The sequence below is a fragment of the Ambystoma mexicanum genome, chromosome 5q (genome assembly GCF_040938575.1).
Source record: "Ambystoma mexicanum isolate Mex_15411 chromosome 5q, UKY_AmexF1_1, whole genome shotgun sequence".
Lineage (NCBI taxonomy): Eukaryota > Metazoa > Chordata > Amphibia > Caudata > Ambystomatidae > Ambystoma > Ambystoma mexicanum.
In genome coordinates this window covers 117,776,529-117,797,858 of record NC_090933.1, presented here as the reverse complement: position 1 = coordinate 117,797,858, position 21,330 = coordinate 117,776,529, and the positions used below count along the sequence as shown (strand labels likewise).

Sequence of the window (21,330 nt, the reverse complement as noted above, 5' to 3'; positions counted from 1 at the left end):
ACCACCTATCGGTGCCTCGATGTCAAGTTCAGGCAATTGGAGGGGGGAGACACTCCTGCTGTCAGCACACCCTCACCCCCACTATTGGGTGATTGCCACGGCCTCCATCTACTCTAAGCCTCAGTCTTCCTCGGCCACCTCGTCCTCAGCTCTGCTAGGCAAGGAGGAGAAGGTCTTGGAGGCATATGGAAAGAAGGTCTATTCCAACGCCTCCCTGCACCTTCATCAGTCTGATGCGGACACCATGTTTGCACCCGTTAACCAGAGGCTTTGGCGAAATAGCTGACTTTCTTCTGGAACTTCCGGTACACGGTCAGGCATGTTTCAAAGCGGGGCTGGCAGAAGCAAAGTTGGTGGCCCAAGACGGCATGGAGTCCACAGTGGCGCATATAGACACCTCAGGCCGTGCCATCTTCATCGCCACGGACATGAGAAGGACTGCCTCACTGTGGGCTACCAAATTCAACCCGGACGTCCTGGAGTACATATTGGACCTTCCATTCGAGGGTAGCGACCTCTTTCATTCCACAACCGGTGAGGAACTTGATAAGAACAGTTCCCGGACTGTGAAATCCTCATCTATCCTCACAAAGTCCACGCCCAAGATGTACAGCCAGGCGCACTAGTGTTCCAACAAGGGGCTCTTCTTCAGTGGGTTCCGGGGCTTCCAGGAATGAAGGTCCAGGCAGCCAGACCGATCTCCAAGTCAGCACCACCGCAAACAGCACAAGACAGGGAGTAAGGGCTTCTTTCAGTCCCCCTTTTCAGCCCTAGCCTCAGAGGGAAGAAAGGCATGACATTCCCCTCGAGGTCCATGTGTCTTCGTGGTGGGCAGACTTGCCCTTCGCGCACAAGGTTCACGGACCCCTTGATCCTATCAGTGTCCATGGGCTACCGGTCCCTCCCTCCCTCTCTCCCTCCCTCCCCTCTCCTACATATTGGGACAACAACTCTATTGACGGAAATTTGAGCACTCGTACAGAGTCGGGCAGTGGAAGAAGTCCCAGCCTCCCAGTGATGCATTGGCTTCTACTCCAGAATTTTCACCATACACCAGAACCAGGTTGGCCTGAGAGTTATGGACCTTTCCACCCTGAACCTTTCCCTCCTGCATCAAAAATTCAAGATGGTTACCCAAGCGCTTATTGCAGAGACACTGTGCAAGGGAGATTGTATGTGCTCCCTGGATCTGAAGGACGCATACCCACACTTCCTAATTTGGCAGCCTCATCGGTCCTTCCTGAGTTTCAGAATCATGGCCATTCCTTTGCAATGCAAGGTTTTACCATTTGTCCTCAATTCAGCCCCCAGGGTCTTTACCAGATTTATGAATGCAGTGGCAGCCTTTCTCAGTGCCCAGGGGCACCATGTCTATCCATACCTAGATGACTGGCTCTTCTTGGTGAGATACCCAGAGGCAGTCCAGTCCATCACACCTCTTCGGCCCTCATGAACACGCTACACAAACTGGGATTCTCCATCAATCTCAAGAAGTTGCAGCTCGAGCCGACACAGAATCTGTCTTTCCAGGGCCTTATCTGGGATTCAAGCTCTGAGAGAGTTTTTCCCTGGGAGGACAAGATCACAGCCATCAAGAGAGCCACGAGTCATTTTCTTGACATAGCGGTGAGCTCAGCATGGTGGTACCAGCACCTGCTGGGCGTCATGGCGGCATGTCTACCGGCCGTGCCTTACACAAGGCTCTAATTGAGAATTTTACAGCTGCACTTCACAGCCTCATGGAGTCAGGAGCGGGGTTCCCAGGCTGCACTAGTCAGCATTCCTCCCTTTCTCCATTAGGACCTGTCTGGTGGAGCGTGGACTGCAACTTGAGGATAGGCAGCCCCTGCCGTCAACCAGCACAACAGGTTACCATCACCACATACTCTTCCCTGGACAGCTGGGGAGCCACCCTGTACAGCCATAGCGTCCACAGAGTTTGGTCTCTTCAGGAACAGGAGGCCCATATCAATTGGCTAGAGCTAAAGGCCATCTAACTAGCTCACAAGGCCTTCCTACTACTCATCAGTGGCAAGGCAATCCTCTTTCAAGCTGACAACTCCACCAGCATGTATTACATCAACAACCAGGGTGGCACCAGATAATCTCCTCTATGCCCCCTGGCATTCAGCATTTGGGAATGGGCTCTTGTGAACAACATACACTTGACAGCAACCCACCTCCCGCGGGGAGTCAAACCTGGAGGCGGACAGGCTCAGCAGGTTGGGTGCGGACAATTACGAATGGCATTTGAACAATCACGTCCTTCAGGGGATCTTCAACAGATGGGGGCATCCCCAGGTGGATCTATTTGCCACCTGGTGCAACAGGAAGTGCCCTCAGTTTGTGTCCTGGCAGGGACAGGGTGTAGGCTAGGTGGGTCATGCGTTGCAGTGGAACAACATGAAAGCATTTGCATTACTTCCCACTCCCCTGGTACAGAGGTGTCGGGACTCCCTTATCCCTCAGATCACCCTCAGTATCATTCTGATAGCTCCGTGGTGGCCGGCGAGGCCATGGTTCTCGAAGCTGCTCAGCCTGTCTGACCAGCCTATGATTCACCTTCCATTGGGCCCAGCTCAACTACTATCGCAGCAAGGGGGCACGGTCATTCACCCCACACTGCAAATGTTAGCCCTCTGAAGTATCTGGGTTCTTGGTGACCAGAGATGACGCTGGAGACAAGTTAGTATAAAAGGAAAGTAGGCTTTATTTATGCTACAGGGTTTGCTAGGAAGAGGAAGGTAGGAGCTAATCAATATGCACCCTCTCTTGTACGGCTCACATCCTGAATGCTCAAATGCCACTCCTGGAACCTTGGAACCCAATTAGGTTCCAGGCTACCTCGCTACATTCCGCTGCCTGCATTAGTGCACTTAATGCAGGGCAGCTACAACCAGATACCAGATACTACACCCTCGCAGCGTGGTTCCTGGACAGGTCACTTGAAGCATCTGCGTCTTTCGCAGGCTTACCTAGACATCATACAGGGTGCTAGGAGCGATGCTGCTAGGAGCCAGTAGAAAAGCAAGTGGTCTAGGTCTTGCCACTGGGCTGAGTCTAAGGAGGTTGATCCTCCTACTTGCTCGTTGGACGACGTTCTATCCTTCTGCACACCTCGCCCACTCGGGGGTGCAAATAGACAACATGCTGCACCCATCTGGCGGCCAGCGGAGCCTACCGGAGCTCAAAGGAGGACATTTTCTCTTGTGGTCAGCGTAGTCTTGTTCAAATGGGTGAAGTGGTAGAAGATACTTGGGTGAGGGCATGCCTACATAGTTTCCCACTCAACCACTAGACCGGTACTCCAGGAAGTTGGATGGCTTTGGGTGCAAGTTGTTTGCTTCAGTCAGCCTGGCACTTTGTTTGATCAGCGTCACATGCACTCTGACTCGGTCTGTCTATCTGCTCTGGTAAGTTGCGTATGAGGTTACCAAGAACCTCTCTTCTGATATGGAGAATCTTTTTAAATTAATAAAGAAGGCAGACAGACAAAATCTTAATATTGCCTTTACTTGGTGAACTGTGTGGAGCGGTCCATGGCCACTGGTACAGTTGTTCGCAGACCTTCATTGACAAGGATGTCCAGGATATCCAGGCAAAGTTGCTTGATGCTAAAACAAATCCCTGGAAAAGTGAATGCCTCTAGGGCCATACCTAAGAGCCACATGACTGTCTTCCATTTCATCCTTCCAATCTTTGAGCAGGTGTCATTGTCACTCATATGCATTTGCAGGACATGAGAGGGGCTTTCCTTCTGACTTCCGGGTGCAGCAAAAACATCTGTTGTGCAATTTGTGTCCCTGAGGAGGGAGAGCTCCAGAATGCATCTAGTGGACAACTTCTGTGTTGTCTTCCAAGGCCACTGCAAAACCACTTTTTTTTATTTTTCATTCCCCTGTCCATGTCAGGGGGGGGTTGTTATTTTAGCAGGATTGTGCAGTGATTGTTTAAAACCGCTGGTTCCTTCAAATTATTTCAAAACGTTGGTGCCTCCTGTTTCAGCAGAGACCTCTTCAGACCCCACCTCACCTTCCAAAGTGACATCCAGATTCTCTTTTGCTGAACATCTCTCAAGTCCTAATACAGAGAGAGCGGGGTTTATCCTGTTTTCAGAAATCAGACAGGATTGGTGTTCTTGGTAGATAAGTGTTATGGAAGACCGGTTTCAGACCACTTCTGGAATTAAGGTTTCTGAACAAATACCGTAGCTTACATTTTTCAGGCTCAAAATGACAGGTTGTTGTCCGAGAGCATAAACGAGACCTGTTTTCATACCCCTAGCCACTTCAGCCATCAGCCATTTTTGCAAATTGTTGTAGGCCAAACCCATTGCATGTTGCTGCTCTACCCTTTGGCTTCACATTGGCCCCATAAAAGTACTTATTCATGATAATAGCTGACAAATATGCCACTCTCTGGAAAAGGAGCATATACGCTGTATTTATTGATTTACCTACAGCTTTTGACATTGTACCCAGAGTGCGATTATGGAAGTCACTCCGCGACCTCAGCCTCCCCCACTTTTGAAGGTTACAGAAAGCCTCTAGTGTGGGAATATAGCAGCTGTAAAAGATGGAGCATGGATGGTAGTATCACAAAGCCAATAGAGATAGGGATGGGAGTTTGCCAGGGCTGTACTTGGCACCCAGGCAATTGTAGATATTGTAGGATGCAGCGATTTATTCAAGTGTCTAAGGTGCTGACTTCTGTGAGGGGGTCAGTAATGCGAGGTGGACAACTGCTTCTAGATTTCTCAAAATATGACATTTTATTAAAGAAATTATAATAAGAAAACACCTTGCTTTCCCTGCTCTACACAGGAATTCACTACCTATTCTAAAGGCTAAGGGAACATTCTCTAGCATGGGTAAACTGGCCCGCAAATGAAACAACAAATATACAAAATAAATTATATAGCAACACAATAGTATAAACAATATCAGCACGATATCTGAATGGCCTTCTCCTGTCCTGGGTAAGATCCCTTCCCCAGGTTTCAGTCCACTCCCAAAAATGTTCAAGAAAAGAAAGGTTTTTATTTTTTTTAAATCAAATTTTATTGGCATTTAGGTTATAACAACACAATATAGCAGTTATGCAATTCTCATTAATCCCAACAATAAAACTCCCTCCCCGTCCCCCCAGCCATTGATCTTTCAAATTGAACTCCACCAAAAGTTGGATGCATATTAATATCTGTTCTCTCAATCAAGGTATTTCTTCTGGGTACACTAAAGCACTGGGTGTATGAACCCCCTTCTCCCAGATCCCTGATTTAGGCAACAGGCCTGTCTGACAAAGAAAGGTTTTTAGCCAGTTCTTGAAAGTTCAAAAGTATAAGTTCAACAAACACAATTCCACTGGTAACAACTCTTTTATTCCTGGAACAAAAAGATCCCCTTCCAACTTCCAGAAAAGAAATAGCACCACTGGTAATGCTCACAGTTCAAAGCAAAAAGTTTAAAATTCCCCAACGTCATTAATATACAATTCTTTAAGACTTCTTTAAGACTTCTTCAGTTACAACTTTACATTTGGTATATTTGTCAGATTTCTTTCTCTGTGCTGCTGCTTCCATTTCTAACAACCACACTTCTATTGTTGGTACCATGAGCATAGTCAACTTTGTCCCACAGTACGTTACTGCTTCAACCACTTCAATGTGATATCTGCTGACAACTTTATATACCACCACAGTTCAAGTATTACTATTACTGCTCAGTTTTGTTGAATTATTAGGTAGGTTTTGACAAGACACGTCAACCTCTTCAGGTAGGCAACGCACTCTTCCTTTTAATGGCTTTCTTAAAAGGGGTAGCCTTTTTGCCTCTTCAGTCTGTCTAACTACCACAAGAACCACCTGTTCTAACTTCAACAGTCGTTCGCGCCACACATTGTATTCTACTTCACGGTATTCTTCACAAGCATTTGCTTCCCCTTCCCCAGCCTTGCTCCCACCTTTCCGCCAGGTATTAGCCCAAGTAATTACTCAGAAGTTTATTTGCCACACTCTCAACTTCAGGTAACAATGGATTACTTGTTTCTTATGCCACTTGATTGTTAACACCTTTACAGTGGAGTTAGATGGCTCTTTAACTCTTAGCAAAACAGGTTTCACTATGAAAAGGGAATGCCTATTGGCTTGGGTAATGCTTGTTCTTCTCTCCAATACTTTAGACTCTTTATTTCTTTGGAATAGAATAAATGTCACATCTGGATACATCATAGCGTTCAGTCTCTCGTGAAAAAACAATTAGGTACACACAACCTCTCCTTTAGGTAGGTTTTAAGTTTTAAAGTTGAGTAATAATGTATATTCCCATGTAATGATAAAGGATTAGATTCTGACTTCCTTTGGGAATTATAATTGGGCACACACAACATCTCTTTCAAGTAGTTTTCACTCTGTAACTTAAATATGGACAACGTTCGTTATTCGGTAATGGTTTAGGAACACACGACCACTCCGTGATGCAGCAAGTCTTTCAAGGTTAGAGTTCTGATATAAAGAACAGCTTTTACTTACATTGAATCATAATTGAGTCTGTTAGGAACTGGCTATAGTTGCCGGCAAGGTTTGCAGAGTGTATTTGAACACTGTGCTTCACTCACCGGCTTCAGTGACACTAGTTTTGTGGGTTGCACTGCTTTCCCGACTTCTTCTCTACTTCTGGCTCGCTGGAAACCCACCCCCTTCTCCAGCACCGGTGTCTCTGGTCCGGTCACTTGAATTGGGAGTTCCCTTTTCTCTTGGGACCCTCGGCTTGCCTTCTGCTTTTGGCCTTAGTCTCCTGTACCTCCACGGCTCTGCAATCACTGACAAACAGCTCACATGAAGAATACACAGCCTCCTGCATGTCTTCAGCTGTGCAGTTTATGCAATTAAGAGCTTGGGAGAACAGGACTCTCCCAGAGCATGCATGTGAGCCGTCTCCATGCCCCGGTGTCCCTTCTGCTCTTCCACTTTCTTGTGATTTTCCAGCCTTGTGCTTCTCCTCTGCTACTGCTACTACAGCCAGCCTGCCCTCTTCCGGGAGAATAAGCTATCATAGACGAAGATGGTTTAGTGAAGGCAACATTTCCATAATCCTTTACATTGTACCTTTGGATTTTAGAAAGGTGTTCATTTTGGGATACCAAAAAGGATATTCTTTCGGTATAGTTTGTTCTGGCTTTCTAACCTTAGGGTTCACAGCCTTAGATCTCCTATAAGATTGAGAGACATTAAAATGACAATAAGCCATAACCTCTTTAGGAACTGTTAAGAATCTTCCTTTCAGAGGTAAATTAATGTGTGTCATCCCACGGAATCTCCTCACCACCCTGGGCCGTCTCCCCACAGGTGATCCTCCGCAGTACACCACCCCCATGGTTGGGATCAGGAAGCGTCTGCCTTCCCCTGGCCACCTCGGAGGAGACTTAGGCAGGGATTCAGTGAGGGATCCGTCGAATGCTTCACACTACATACACTGATTGTGTTGCTATTAGCAGATACAGTAATTCTTAGGTAACAAAGCCATATTGTTATTTGTACATACCTGGCTTTTCACAATTATTTTAAATGTGGGAGTATGAAATGCTGATTTCTAGCATCTAATCTTTTGCTGCTATTAGATGTTTTACATTTTAGGTATGACTGCTATATTGTTAATTATATATTTTATTTTTTCATAAGTGATGTTTAACCGAAAATGTTGTAATGTAGTTGTGCTGTTTGCTTTTATGCTATGTCTATATTGAAATAAAGCTGAATGAGTGATAATGGCTGTGGTGGTGGCACAGGAGTGGGTTCATACATTTCCCTGCCTCAATGATTGGCTTCAGGGAGCTAGTTAAGAGGGGCTGCTGTTATGGAATTTGCACACACTATGTTCCCTTCTCCACTCTAAAGGAGTTCCAATAAAACTGAACACATTCTTCCTTGTACTGAACCCATGTCACTAGTTCATTGGTTAGTTCTGAGCTCAAGGTTGTGGAGGCCTTTCCTCTTAGGCCATGAGGCGAGCTCAGGAGCAATGCGTTTGTCTTGGAAGCAAGTCAAAGCATAGCAACAAAGGTTCGAATCCCAGTCTTGCACTTAGAAACTGGTCTCTGGTATGAAGCACGTTATAAAAGAATAATTATAAAATTATAAGGAGAGCGTTTCAGTTGTTCAGAATGCAGTGGCACAGCTGTCCTCGGAGAGGAACACCCTAGTTAAGGCTTCCTCAGAGTACTGGGTCTCATGGACTCATGTATCATCTTAGTTCCTCAGGTCACACTGGGGATGAGCTAGCTCCAGTAGTCATTATGAATCCACTTGACCATGAAGCGGCGAGTGATTTGCCACAGGACAGCTGAATTTTCAGTCTTGCTTTAGTCATGTGTATGCTGGTGCACGTATGAGAAAATGTACCAACAGAATCTTGTAGTGTTCAGCCTTTTATACGAGAAGAGATCATTTTCCAGCAACGTTTTGAGTTTAGGGCAATCAGACCGGCATTACACTCTCTGTCACTTCCGCTTGCTCATGGACAACATAGCTGCCGTGCATTATGTGGCCCAGAGAGGCATACACCGAATCTTCTGTGCACGGAGGACATGTGAATTTGCTTTTAGGCACTTGAGAGTGGTATGTTCCTCACATCGGAGCATCCATCTACCCGGAAAACAGAATGTGGCTGCTTTCAGTTTGGTACTGTGCTGGTGATTTAGACCTGTTGGCTTTCCCTACAGTGGCGGTGTTGGAATCTCTGATTTCTCTGGTAAAAACTGGTTTAAATGTTGGCACTTTCAAGGGCTAGTTAGCAGTACTTTAAAGCTGAAAAGGACTCTCGACGAGGGGGGTCTTACTTTCTTTTTCTGCACATGTGCAGCTCATCAATGCTCTTATTAACTCTTTTCCTGTTCCGTTTGATACCTTAATTTGGTTCTCATGGTTTTAATGACTTAATGACTGATTTGAGCTGCTGAAGTCATGTCCCAATTAGAATATTAACTTTAAAGTTCACTTCTCGGTTATTATCACTTTGGCCGGGCAGGTTTCTAATATTCAGGCCCTTAGTGTTCTTCTCAAAAGAGAATGTTTTGCTCAGGATCCCAGTAATTTTTTTGCATAAGCTTATCTCTGAATTTCACCTCTAACAAAACATGTATTTAGCACTACTCTGTCCTCCTCCCAGACTGGTCAGGGTACAGGTGTGGTTCATAAATGGGATCCTAGATAAGCCTTCAGTTTGTATGCTATTAAGTGCAAGGTTTTCAGGCAAGGTAATCAGTTGTTTGTGGACTTTGGGTGAACACGGATTTAGAGATCTGATGCTAATTGAGACCACAGCTGTCTTTAGTGGTGTAAATGGAAAGAAATGTTTTTGAATTGTGGCAGATGTCAGTAGCCCATGCAAGCAAAAAATACATTTTATTTCTATGCAAAAGGTCACAGAGTCCCTTGGCTATCAGATGCCACTTGCAACCCCTCGGTGGAAATTGCCACTGTTGTTGATAGTTACTCATCACAATACTGTATTGGTTTCTGACTTCTGTCATCTGACTTTGCATGCCAACTCTGTGGAAGAGGCCTCCTTTCCTCCCATAGATGTTGTGCTAGCCTCATCTTTGACCTTTATACACCATGGACTGGTGGAGAGAAACTCTGCTTGATCCTCCTTTTTGTATCTTACTAGAGTAACGTCTGCTGGCTGCTCTCGGGGCTTGGCCAAGAAAGCATTACATCCTGGAATGCTATGGCCATACCATGTTGCGTTCCATTTCCATTTATCATACCACATGGACATAGTTAAAGAGTGCGTTTGAGTTATGGGGAATGCCTGACTTCACCACAAATGGCAATAGAATGTGGTAAGAGGTAAATGAATCATGCTTGACGGGTTCCACATGGGAGCATCACCTTATTCATATGGTGCCAGAGGACCCCTTCGCTGGTTCCTAAAGAAGAGGTTTGTTTCTCGTTTCTGATATTTTGCTCTGACAAGATTACATATTCAAATGTTGAACTTTACTTAATGTTGAAAGGGTCCAGCTCACTGTCAGATGGATTTCCCGATCAAGTGTCCCTGCACCTATTTCAGGTTGTCACAGATTATTTGGGTTGTGAATATTGTTGTCCTCTTTTCTTTATTCAGTGACACATTGTCAGAGGAAGAGCCTTTATTTCACATAGATATTTTGGAACTAAATTAAATGTATGAATAAATCGAAGTGTGGTGTAACACTAGGCTAATATTGACAGTCAATGTCATTTAGCATGTTAATATGTGAATAGGGTCTAACGAGTGATGGGCGTGGGTTGTAATGACAAGTATAGCCCAACCTATAATGGAATAATAACAATCCACCCCTTGAGGGTAGAATGTTCAGTTAAAAACAGCAAGCGACTGAAGACTTGCATCCGTCAATTTGCCCTCTGCCACTGCAAGGAACAACCTGCAAAACTCTGCATTAGGGCTGTTTGTGCCTCTGCATGATGTTTGATGTGGTAAAGAACACTTTATTTGTTGAAAGAAGCCAGGCTACGGCAGGTGTGCAGCACATGTTCTCTTACAAATAAAATTCTACGCAAAAGAAGACTGGCCAATAAATGGCAGGTGGGGACTCTGGAGAAGGCCATCCACCATTGTCCTTGGTGGCTGGTAGCTGAGTGAATGGTGGTAGTTGAGATTGAAATTGAATGGAGCCAAGAGAGGTACATGTAGGAAGGGGTGGGATGGATGTGCGTGCATTGCAAGGGGAGAAGCAGTCTGAAAGCAGGGGAGCAAAGTTAGAGGCTGAGCAGCCAACCAGGCTGCTCAGAAGGCGGGCGTGCTGCTATATCCAGTACGCCTGCTCGATCATATCGCATGTGTCTATCTGAAATAACATGTCATAACATCTAGTACCCTCAAGACTGAAGCCCCTTTCTTCTACATTGGCATTTACTACTAATGTTGTGGTCAGCGAGTCCTCCCCCAGCCGCTCGTCTCCTTACTGAGTGTTTAAGATTTCCGTTCTTGAGATTTTTGACATAAGTACTTAAGCTACCACACAGCTAATACTATTGTGTTGATGCTGGAAATAAATTATTTTAAAATGTCTTCCATTGCTCATGATGTGACACATTTCCATACTTACAGTTCCGTGACAAGTACATTTAGAAGGAGAGAAGCCTCATAAGCCCACACCTCTGTCTCATAAATGATCGTGATAGATGCACTGTTCACCTGCCCTCATTATGCATTGAAATATTGGTGTTTCAGATGTTTTGGAATAGAACTCCCGTATCATTCATTCCCTTCCTTCCACCACGAGTCCCTTCTTTGTCAGTATCAAGATGGTAGCCTAAGAATATTTTTACAGATTAAGTGGAGATTACGTTTTCCCGGGGTGCCAATGGTTTCACAATGCCAACTGGGGTCGCCAATGTGGCATGTAGTATATACATTTCCAAACTCTGAGGTTAATTTAGGAAACGGGATCAGGCAGATTTGAGAGTCAAGATATGCATTCATTTTCTTTTTCATAATTCATAAAAAGCCAGTTTCTCATCCGTTGGACCCCCAAAACTCTGCAAATAGTGATAGTTGAGGCGAGCGAGCGTGCGTTGAATACATACGTCCTATACCACATTTTGAAACCTCCAGGAACACAACATTGGTGTCTTAATTCAGGCACTGATGGCAGAACAATTACCACACATCTCATTCGGCTGAAAATGTTCGTTCTGGGCAGAAACCTGTGAGTGGACTGGGATTCCCAAAAGTAATCACATTCTTCCCGGGCAGGCCAGCAAAAGGACCGAACAGCGTATTTTTCACCTAGTTATTTTGCGCCTGGTACATATAGAAATGTCTGTGCCTGGGGAAGAGGCCCATGCGGTCCCCGTTACAGACATGGGGAATGCTGCAGGTTTTGAAGAAATGTAGAAGTGGCCCTCCAAAAGAAGCTGACTTTCATGCCAAGGAAGTGCTGGTCTAAAGTTGTGAACACAGGGCCTGGGTATGGGGCCTCGTTCACCTGGGGGACACCCACATCCTAATACAGCTCTGCCCCCTTGCCAGCAGTTTTGGGTGCAGTCTCCTGCCAATGGAATTCTTCTGCCAACTGGAGTCTCCACCACAATCTGCCTGATGTACGTAATGAGGAGAATCAACCCTATTGGTCCTTAAATTGTAGCTTGCATTTGGTTGGTTAGGACTAGATTCATTTTGTAGTGAAAGAAGCTGTGGGGCATCATTGACATAAACATTGGTTTAGTGGTGACCCCTTTTAAATGTGTCAATCAGAATTCCGTTTTCAGAGTTCATGACCAGTATAGGTTTGCCACTTACTGTAAAGGATAGCTTGGTTTCCCCAAAGTCCTTTTCATGACCTTTCTGACTGTAATTTTTCCAGTGTTAACAATTAAAAGCTTGATAAAGACTTTGAAAGGAATGCCAAAAGTTGCACACTACATTACGTCGACCTACTAAGTATCACGATCATAGGGCCCAGCACTGCGCTTTGCCTGATAGGCAAGTGGAGGCTTTGCAACATTCCTTTGGGATGGCCAGAGATACAGGAGCTGGAGTTTCGCTAAACCTTGCTCGCCTTTGGCACTATAAAACATGGCAATGATCTGTGTATTATGCAGAAATAATGTTTTAGATCATGTAATGAATTCATTTGGGTTTTTTATTGAGCTCGGACTCTGCTTTAGGAATCTGTGCAGGGCTGCATATTGGTGTTTAAAACATAATTGATTACTGGCAAACCATTGGGGTAGAAGGCACAAGTTAAAGTTAGTGGGATAGATGTAATTATGCCGGGTCAAGGGGTGTGGCATATGAAGGCTAAACGTGGGTAAGGATACTGGGCTGGCTGGGATCTGGGAGTGGTACCTGACGGGGTGTGAAGGTGTTTCTTGATGAAAATGGTCCTGATTTCTTCTCTGAATTGCATGAGGTTTGGGTCGAGTCTGTTAATGGGTATGAGGTTCCACAGCCTGGCTTTTTTTCTGAAATAAACAACATGACAGGAACCGCCAGACTTTGGTAACAGCCATGCTTTCATCTTCTAGATTACCAATGAGATTGTACGGCAACTGATGGAGCAGAAGGGTTTCTACAACCTGGAGAAGCCCGGGGAGTTCACGAGTGTGGTGGACATCCAGTTTGCTGCAGCCATGATTCACCCTGGTGGTGGCCGAAACGACATTCCCCAGCGACTGAAGAGACAGTTCACTGTGTTTAACTGTACCCTCCCCTCAAACTCCTCCATTGACAAGATATTCAGAACGGTCGCAGAGGGTTATTTTTGTGAGCACCGAGGCTTTTCCAGTGAGGTCTGCAAACTTGCCTCTGCTTTAGTACCATCAACTCGAAGAGTCTGGCAAGCTACGAAGATAAAGGTACATTGAATGCAGTGTCTTTCAGTCAGAAATATTCATTAATTATGCCCGTGTTATGTGCCATTTTTACCTCGGCAGTGAGTTAATATACTTGGTAAAAAGCATCAATGCACTGTTTTTGGTTTGTCAGCTTCACTTCCTTTATTAGTTCTTGTTGAGTTTTACGTGTGTGTCTCTGCACAGTGGCAGAGCCAGGGTGGGGGAAGGGAGGGCGGCCGCCCGCCTGGCTGCCCCCTGGTGCCTAGTGCGCCCCGAGCCTGTCGATGGTGCCCTATTATCCGCCCCCTACCCCTGGCATCAAAATCTGCTACTGCTTTGAGGGATATATTTTGTTTGTGCCTGTATGCAGCCAGTCTTAAAATCTTAGGTATTCATTTGTTTTTGTTCATTTTACTGCATTTATCCCTGAATAATTAGATAGTATGTGGTGTAAGCAGGTTCTTTGTGGCACAGCTACGATAAAGAGCCCATGTGAACCGGAGTGTAGCATATGCATGCATGCATGCAAGTGTGTATGCTGTAGGATTGTGCAATTTGTTGCATTCTTAGAAAATAATGGATGAGGCGCAATTAAGCCAAGAAGCGTCAGTTTCCTATTTTAGACTGCACTTGTGTTTTGTGAATGTGTGTAATTCCGAACACACGAGCTGAGCGCAATTGTTATCAGTTTTTAGTGTCTTCTGCCCTATGATGCAGCGTGATTAAAATCTGCCCTCCAGTTTGACATTGTCTCTCTTTGGGGGACTTTGCATATGGCTATTATTCCATTGTAGCCTTCTGGCCACTTCTCCACTGCAAGATCCTTAGTGGAGAGGCTTGGACACCACTCATGGAGTAAACACCATGATCTCAGTTCTGTGGCCAATCACTGTCAATGGGTGTATAGCTATTTCTGCTTCCACATTTTATGGGCTTTGTTCAAACTTCAAACCTGTCTGATTCGGTTTTTGTATATGGTACTATTGTAAGTCCATTAAATTGGGATGCTGGTCATCAACACTGTCATGTCTATACCTTGATCTTAGGCTTATGATCACTCTAGCAGCTGAGGGGCTTCATTACAGAAATCTTTCTCCTGCACAAGTGCAGTTTTGCACATTATTAACAATAGCGCAGCTGCCCATGTGCAAATGTGTATCCTTTGAATGCATTTTTGCACCCGAACAACATTTGCCCTTGTGTAATGCCATCCTCTATTTACATTAGGACAAACATGGCAATGGGGGTAAAATGCATTGAAAGAATTTTTGTTTTTCACCTGGACAATGTTGGCCCCAGTAGCTACATTTCCCCCCAAAATTGTACTTTCCCTTGTGCAACTTTCCTGTAATGAGGCCCCAAAACTACATCCAGGATGGTGGTTGAAAAGGGCGTTGCGGCTGACAGTCTTTGGACATCTGGTCTGTGAAAGACTTGTCTGCCACGGTGGTCGCTTTCCATTCAGTGAACTTACACCCATACCTGTCATTTCAGATGTAACCGTGTCATCTATATCCTATTGATCTTTGAATGTTCATCTACTACAGCAAGTCCACTATTGTTCACTGAGACACAGCGATACCTGGCACCCCAGCCTCTCCACAGGGCCACTAAGTGGACGTCCAGTTTCACCAACGGAGCTGCCTTCAAAAGAAGAGCTGATGTATGAGTGCTCTGTTTAGGGTTCTATATCTGGCACTGCACTTTTACACTACCGTGCAATTCCAGGTGCAGGCCTTCCCTTGCTTTTCCATCACACCGCTAGTGTTTGCATATTGTACGCGGTTCATTTGCATCCCATGCCATGAAGAGCCCGACATAGTCGACATTATGTAATCACAGATATAGTCTACTTTTACTACATCGATTTCCAAGTCTGCCTCCCGCTGCCTTATCGGTCTTGTGGGAATCTTCATTGACTGCATTTACTCTACAGTTAAGGTTTCACATGCATTAGTCATCTGGGGTCATCTTAACTTCCCTTGTTTATCTATGGCATTTGCAACCGCAGTACTTGCCCATTCATAGCACTGTTAATAACCGGTTTCACTACGACCCCCATTTATTGTACACAGCAGCGTGGCTTTTTTGGATGAAGAAAGATGGAGTTGCCCCTTCTGAGATTTGAATTTATAATAAGTTTATAGTGATTGTGTTCAAAATTTGAACTTTACACAAAGTTAACCATATAAATAAAATGCATGATCTAATACAAAAATCTAAATTTAAGAATCCTAAACACCAATTACAGGGGTGTCAAAGTTGAGTGCATAAAACATAAAAGAGGACATAACGCTACAATTCATCAGAAAAAGAAAAAAATGTAATCGAAGAATAAAAATAGAAAAAGTTTCCCAAACCTCTGATCAACTGTTGAATAATGTGAAATGATTTAATCAATCATTCCTTCAGATGTTTTGTACATTAGATAACAGGAGACCCAAACTTAACTTAGCCTGACCCCAAGACAGAAGCGTCAGAGGTTTCTAGGCAGATTGGATATAGCCCTTTAATTGGTCAGCAAAGATTTAATGTGCAGCCACACCCAAAATAAAGCAAGTTGAATGGCAATGGATTCGGAATTTAGACAATAGTCCCAGAAGGAGTCAGAGGTAATTTCCTCATAACAATACACATGCCTACACAAATTGCACATATGTATTAATTCAGTGTGTTAACCTGGGTCCACTATATATCTGGCCGTTTTTGGTTTTACAGATAGGCCACAGATACGACAATAACTGTCTTCAGTGGTTAACTTTAAACGAGGTCCCAAAACCAATAAAACCGGTAATTGGTTTGTGCAGAGTTTCAACAGAAAACTTCTGGGGCGGGACGCAAAAGGAGGTCTGGTGGAGTTTTTCTGTATCAATGTACCAAATGCGATACTGCTTCATACCGCTTTAGTTTTGAGAGATGTACGTAGTTCCCGCACCAATCCCATTTGTTCAGTTTCTTCTCAAAGGATTTTCTTGAGTGGACGTAAGGCCTATTTCTGATTTGGGCCAAAGACCAGCCGATCTCCGTAAAGAACATTTCATTTAAGCACTTGTAATTTTGAACCTCGAGGTAACCTCTCATTGTCAAGGTTCCGCCCTGTCACTGCCAACAACTTACAGACCGGGTCGGCACAAGATTTTAGGTAGAAGCATCCCCTGGCCCGAAGTGCCATACCCCTGAGTGATGTTAGGCCCAGCTCTAATCAGAGAAATTCCATTGAACAGGATGGGCCCAGGCCCAATCCTAAGCGCCAATATGACCTTCAAGCCTGTTCAGCCAAGTCAGATCTTGCATAGCTAATGGAGCAAGACCATATAGGTTAGCTGGGACAAAGCATTGCTGATTTGAATTTGTGCCTTGCAGCATGGGACCTGATCTCAGCAGGATGAGGGAACACTTAGCTCTTTTAGCTATTGGACTTGTTTGAGAGGAGAAGAAACAGAAACGGCCTGTTTGGACACTAACCATCCCCTAGCCCCAATGTCTTACCATCCATTGGCGCTATTCTCTTTTAATCTTCTGATCTCTGTTTGATTGCATTCTTTATCATCCTGTGTCCTCGGGGTCCTTTTTAGTCTCTTATAACCTCACATTCTTACCTTTCACTGTATTTGGAGTTTTCAGTATCCCCGCAACCTGCCTCTACTTTTCTCTCTGACTCCTTTGTACCGCCTCTGCTTTCACTTCATATTAATATATTGAGTCTGGCATATCACGCTTCATGCCTGACTCCAGCCTCTTCTGAGAGTGGGACCGGGTATTGAACCCATGCTGCTTGGCGCTGTCTTGTTCCCATGACGAGTGTGTTGGCCCGGAGCTATCCTGCACTCTCATCCCACTCAAAGCCACTCTCAAACCACTCAGAGCCCTATAACATGCCCCACATGGTCCTGTCAGGCTCGCTCATGGCACTGGGGCATGTTTACACTTTCTATTTCCAGCTTACTGGATGGAAAGAGAAAAAAGGTGTACAAATGTGTAAACCATTCTGGGGGTGAGGGATGAAAGTCATAAGGAGCAGTGTGGGTTGTTGGTTTGCACCCCCAAAAAAGTATCTGTGAAATTGTATGGGCCACTGAACATTTGCGCTGGAGACCAGTGAAATTTCGCTAGTCACTTTTGGGGGTGTTCAGTTACCCACTTCTCCTTACGATACGGTGGAAGCACAATTATGGCATGGACAAGCCATGTTTGTGCCTATGATTAAAGGACATGGCATGACACTCATCTGTGCAAGCGCGTCCTACAGCTCGGGTGGCTGTGAAATAAATCGTAATGAATGCAGCTGACCCCCTTTAAAGTTCCTTGCACATTTTCTTAGGCTGCTCTTTACAGTCTTATTTCTGTCCCAGTTATTGGGCCAGATCCTCTCTTCAATCTGTCAAAGAAAAGCAACTTAAAGCAATGTCCAGCAATGACGAGAGGGTGATCGCTCTGTGGATTCAAAAGTTCTTCATCAAATCACCATCCAGGTTCTCTACGCAGATATGGCACTATGTTCACATTCACTCAGTCTTGGCGTATTGATTGTCACTGACACCTCTTTTTGTCTCCTGGTGATTCTCTTTCTGGACATCAAGTCCTCATCCTTGATGTCACAGAAGACCTGTTCCCGGGACCTCCAGGTGTGCATGCACTTGCATTCTATGCGTTGCAAGTACAGATACTGGGGCTCAGAAAGGGCTGGCAAAACCACACAGCTTTCCCCTAGGAATCAATAGCCGGAGCTTTTATACAGTTTCTTTCTGTTGCTCCCCGCCCCAAGGTGCTATCTTGGTTCCCTCATCTACCTGCTTGACAATTTGTAATGCTTTCCTTCCTAACAGCGCCGCTTTGTCCTCTCCTCTCCCCTCGCCGCCCCCTTACTCTCTCTTCCCTCTTCTTGTATCTTCTAAGTTCCACACTCTCTGGTTTTCTTCTGCTGTCTTTTTACCACCTCTTCCACTTTACTCTTCTCCACCTCCCTTCTGCTCGTTCACCTCATCTCCGTTTCGATATTCCTTCCTTACGACGCTTTACACCGGTCCTCACCTACCCTGCCAATGTGTTTTCTGATATTACTTTTACCAGCCGACTTGTAACTCCTGTTCTTCTCCTTCTCAGAGCTTCTGCCCACCCAATCTCTCCATTTTGAACAACCACCTATTTTCTCCATCTGCCCACCTCCTTCTCACAGCTTCTGGCATTCTCATCACCACCTCTTTCCACCATCTCCTATTTATTGTGCGTTTGTTAAAATGTTAAGGTGCAGTCCACTCAGCAGGTTTTGATTAGCCACTCATCCCAAACCTTGTTCGAATTGGCCTTGTGTGGCGGGAACAGCTGGACCAGCAATAACTGGAAATGTTTTTTCTATTGCCTATGTCTGAAAATCCACTCTTGCCTCTAACGTGACGACATGAAGGTTACCTGCCGACTTCATATCATCTGAGATACCCCAGTCCAGTCCCAAGCTGCTTTTGCTTTACTTTTAAATGTATTGTGTTTACTTGAACTGATCCAAGCCTACTACTCCCGGAATGCACTTCATGGAGAAAGAAAGTCCAGGTCCAAGTATGGTGTCCCAGTGACATTGTCATCTGGTGACTATGGTCTTGGTTATCCACAGATCTGAATACTCAAGAAATGTATGCAAGATGCTCTGCTGTAGAATATGCATCTGCTTTCAGCACAATATATATTTTGGAATTACTTCATAAAATTAAGTTTATGCCGGAGGAGATACATGAGCATTTATAAAGGGCAGGCATGCTACATTAGGTTGTGTACAATACGCCCGGTGACAGCCACTGCTTTTCACTGGTAGGATGCTTGCCTGGTGCTGCATTTCCACTCGAGTTGTTGATTTGCCTGCTTTCTCTTTACTTTGCAGATGCTACCGACCCCAGCCAAGTTCCATTACATCTTCAACTTACGAGACTTGAGTCGGATATGGCAGGGGATCCTGACGGTCACTGCTGATGTCTGCCAGAGTGCCACCACCATGGTGGCGCTCTTCCAGCACGAGTGCTCCCGTGTTATTGCAGACCGGTTCGTGGATGAGAAGGACAAGGATTGGTTTGAAAGTATGATGAGCAAGGTAAGGGGGTCTTTACGGGGTACATCCAGGCTCTTTGGCAAATTAGAGAAGGAGAACATCAAAGCTGTGGTCTAGCTCCATGCAAATGTTACTTTGCCAAACAATTGAAAGATTTCGTTTGTGTACTTTGTAAATATGCACAAACTATTGGGTAAACCTTATTACCGTACACAAGTAAAATAATGTTTTGACTGTTTTTATTTTATTTTTGAGCAACCTTTCACTCCTGGTGCCTAAAAACAAGCACTTGGGCAGTGCATCCCCTCCTACCCCCAATTGATAACCGACTGGTCTAATCACAGTTTCAATCGATTAACGTAGTGCAGACATGTTCCCCCGCAGTGAAGCACAATACACAGCTTTATTTACTGTTGCCTCGTATAACCCACAAACCCATAGATTGTGTCGCCTGAGAGGCTGTTTTGCTTCTGCATCGTTGTCTTTCCAGTGTGCGTGGAACCCACCCTGCCACCCTTATTTAGAGTTATTCCTCTGTGTCTGCTACCGCCACAGAGCTCATTGCCCTTCCAACCTTTTCAGACTGACTACATAAAGGTGGCCTCTCGCTTCATGGTCCCACCCACCTCTATAGTCTTTGGTCCGTTTCAGAAGATCCGGCCTCCCAAATGCACAGACATCCCTTTCCGTTCTTGTTCCTTCAAATAGCTCCTCGGGTGCCATCTTGCCTTCTTCTTATCAGATTGGAAAAGTATTTCTCCTTCCAATGTTGACATTGATCTCTTTCACATACTGACTTTATCGCCAATCGAGTGCATGGAAGTTGATAATACAAAAGTGGTGCCTTCAGCATAAATGCCTGGGATTTTAAATGTCCATTCCTCAAGAAGCCAGCCACACCAATGTCTTGGACTAAACATCACTGGATGTAGTTGCTCAGTTTTAAAATGGTTTTCATGTGGATGTCATGAAAACATTCAGTGGATTTGAGGCCCGGACTTGATATATAATACGCTGGGTGACCCGTGATTTAATTGGTGCTAAAACGCTCTTGCAAAAAGAGTCAACATTATTGTAGATGCTTTTAAGATTGGCTGGAAATTATATTGTGTTGAATGATATTTCTTGAAATTACAACAAGGTAAGGGGGAGACAGGCCAAAGGTTGGGGGATGAGTGGGGCACAGGAGTTTCCGACATCCCTCAAATTACACTGGAGCGAAATGACTTCCTGTTATGAAATTCCATTACAAAAACAATGTCGAAAAAAAAGCAGACAGGGAGAAGAGGTAAGTATTTATGGGAGGGTTGGGTTATAGCAGTCGAGGGGATGTTACACATAAAAAGTAATGTTTAGACATTTTATACATTTGTAATTTCCTCATGCTATCAATCACTTAGATACATTGATGATGAACTCTCAAAAGCTGAAGGCAAACTCACTTTTCTTCTATCTATCAGTAGTCAAATGTCTTTAATCCGAGGGGCTGCAAGACCCTTAGCTACCATAGAGCAACATAGGGCTACTGATTGCTACTCTCAGGAACCCTCAAGTGACACTTCTATATTGGAGTGCCAATCGGGAGCTGATAATTTCACATGCAATAGAGAATTCCTTCGGGGCAATGTAGAACCACTCTGGAAGTGGGAAATCTAGAGCAATTCATGGGAAGTGCTTCCTATGAATTTAGTAAGGCAACATTTATGGTTCTCTACTGCGGCACAGTAGGGTCAGAGCAGTGATCCAGTGGAGTTTAGAGGCGGTCACTGGTGGTGATAAACCCACAAACAAAGTGCCAAATTGCTTTGCATGTGTGGGGGCAGGCTGCTAGGGTGCAAGGTAACATTTTAGTTTGTTTGTGTAGCAGTATGTTCGCTATGCTGATGTCACTTCGACTTTATGGGTGCTCTATGGTTATTCGACAAATAGAGGTTTCTTTGGGTTTGCTCCA

The 21,330-nt window shown here is 44.8% G+C and overlaps 1 protein-coding gene across 1 annotated transcript in view; it reads left to right on the top strand.

Annotated features, from left to right (window-relative positions):
• LOC138497282 (dynein axonemal heavy chain 5-like) overlaps positions 1 to 21,330 on the top strand; it is a 1,499,851-nt gene that overhangs the window by 837,184 nt on the left and 641,337 nt on the right. The window contains exons 53-54 of the mRNA XM_069620634.1: positions 13,034 to 13,363; positions 19,215 to 19,421. Of these exons, the coding sequence (XP_069476735.1) occupies positions 13,034 to 13,363; positions 19,215 to 19,421 (537 nt within the window). The remainder of the gene's footprint in view (positions 1 to 13,033; positions 13,364 to 19,214; positions 19,422 to 21,330) is intronic.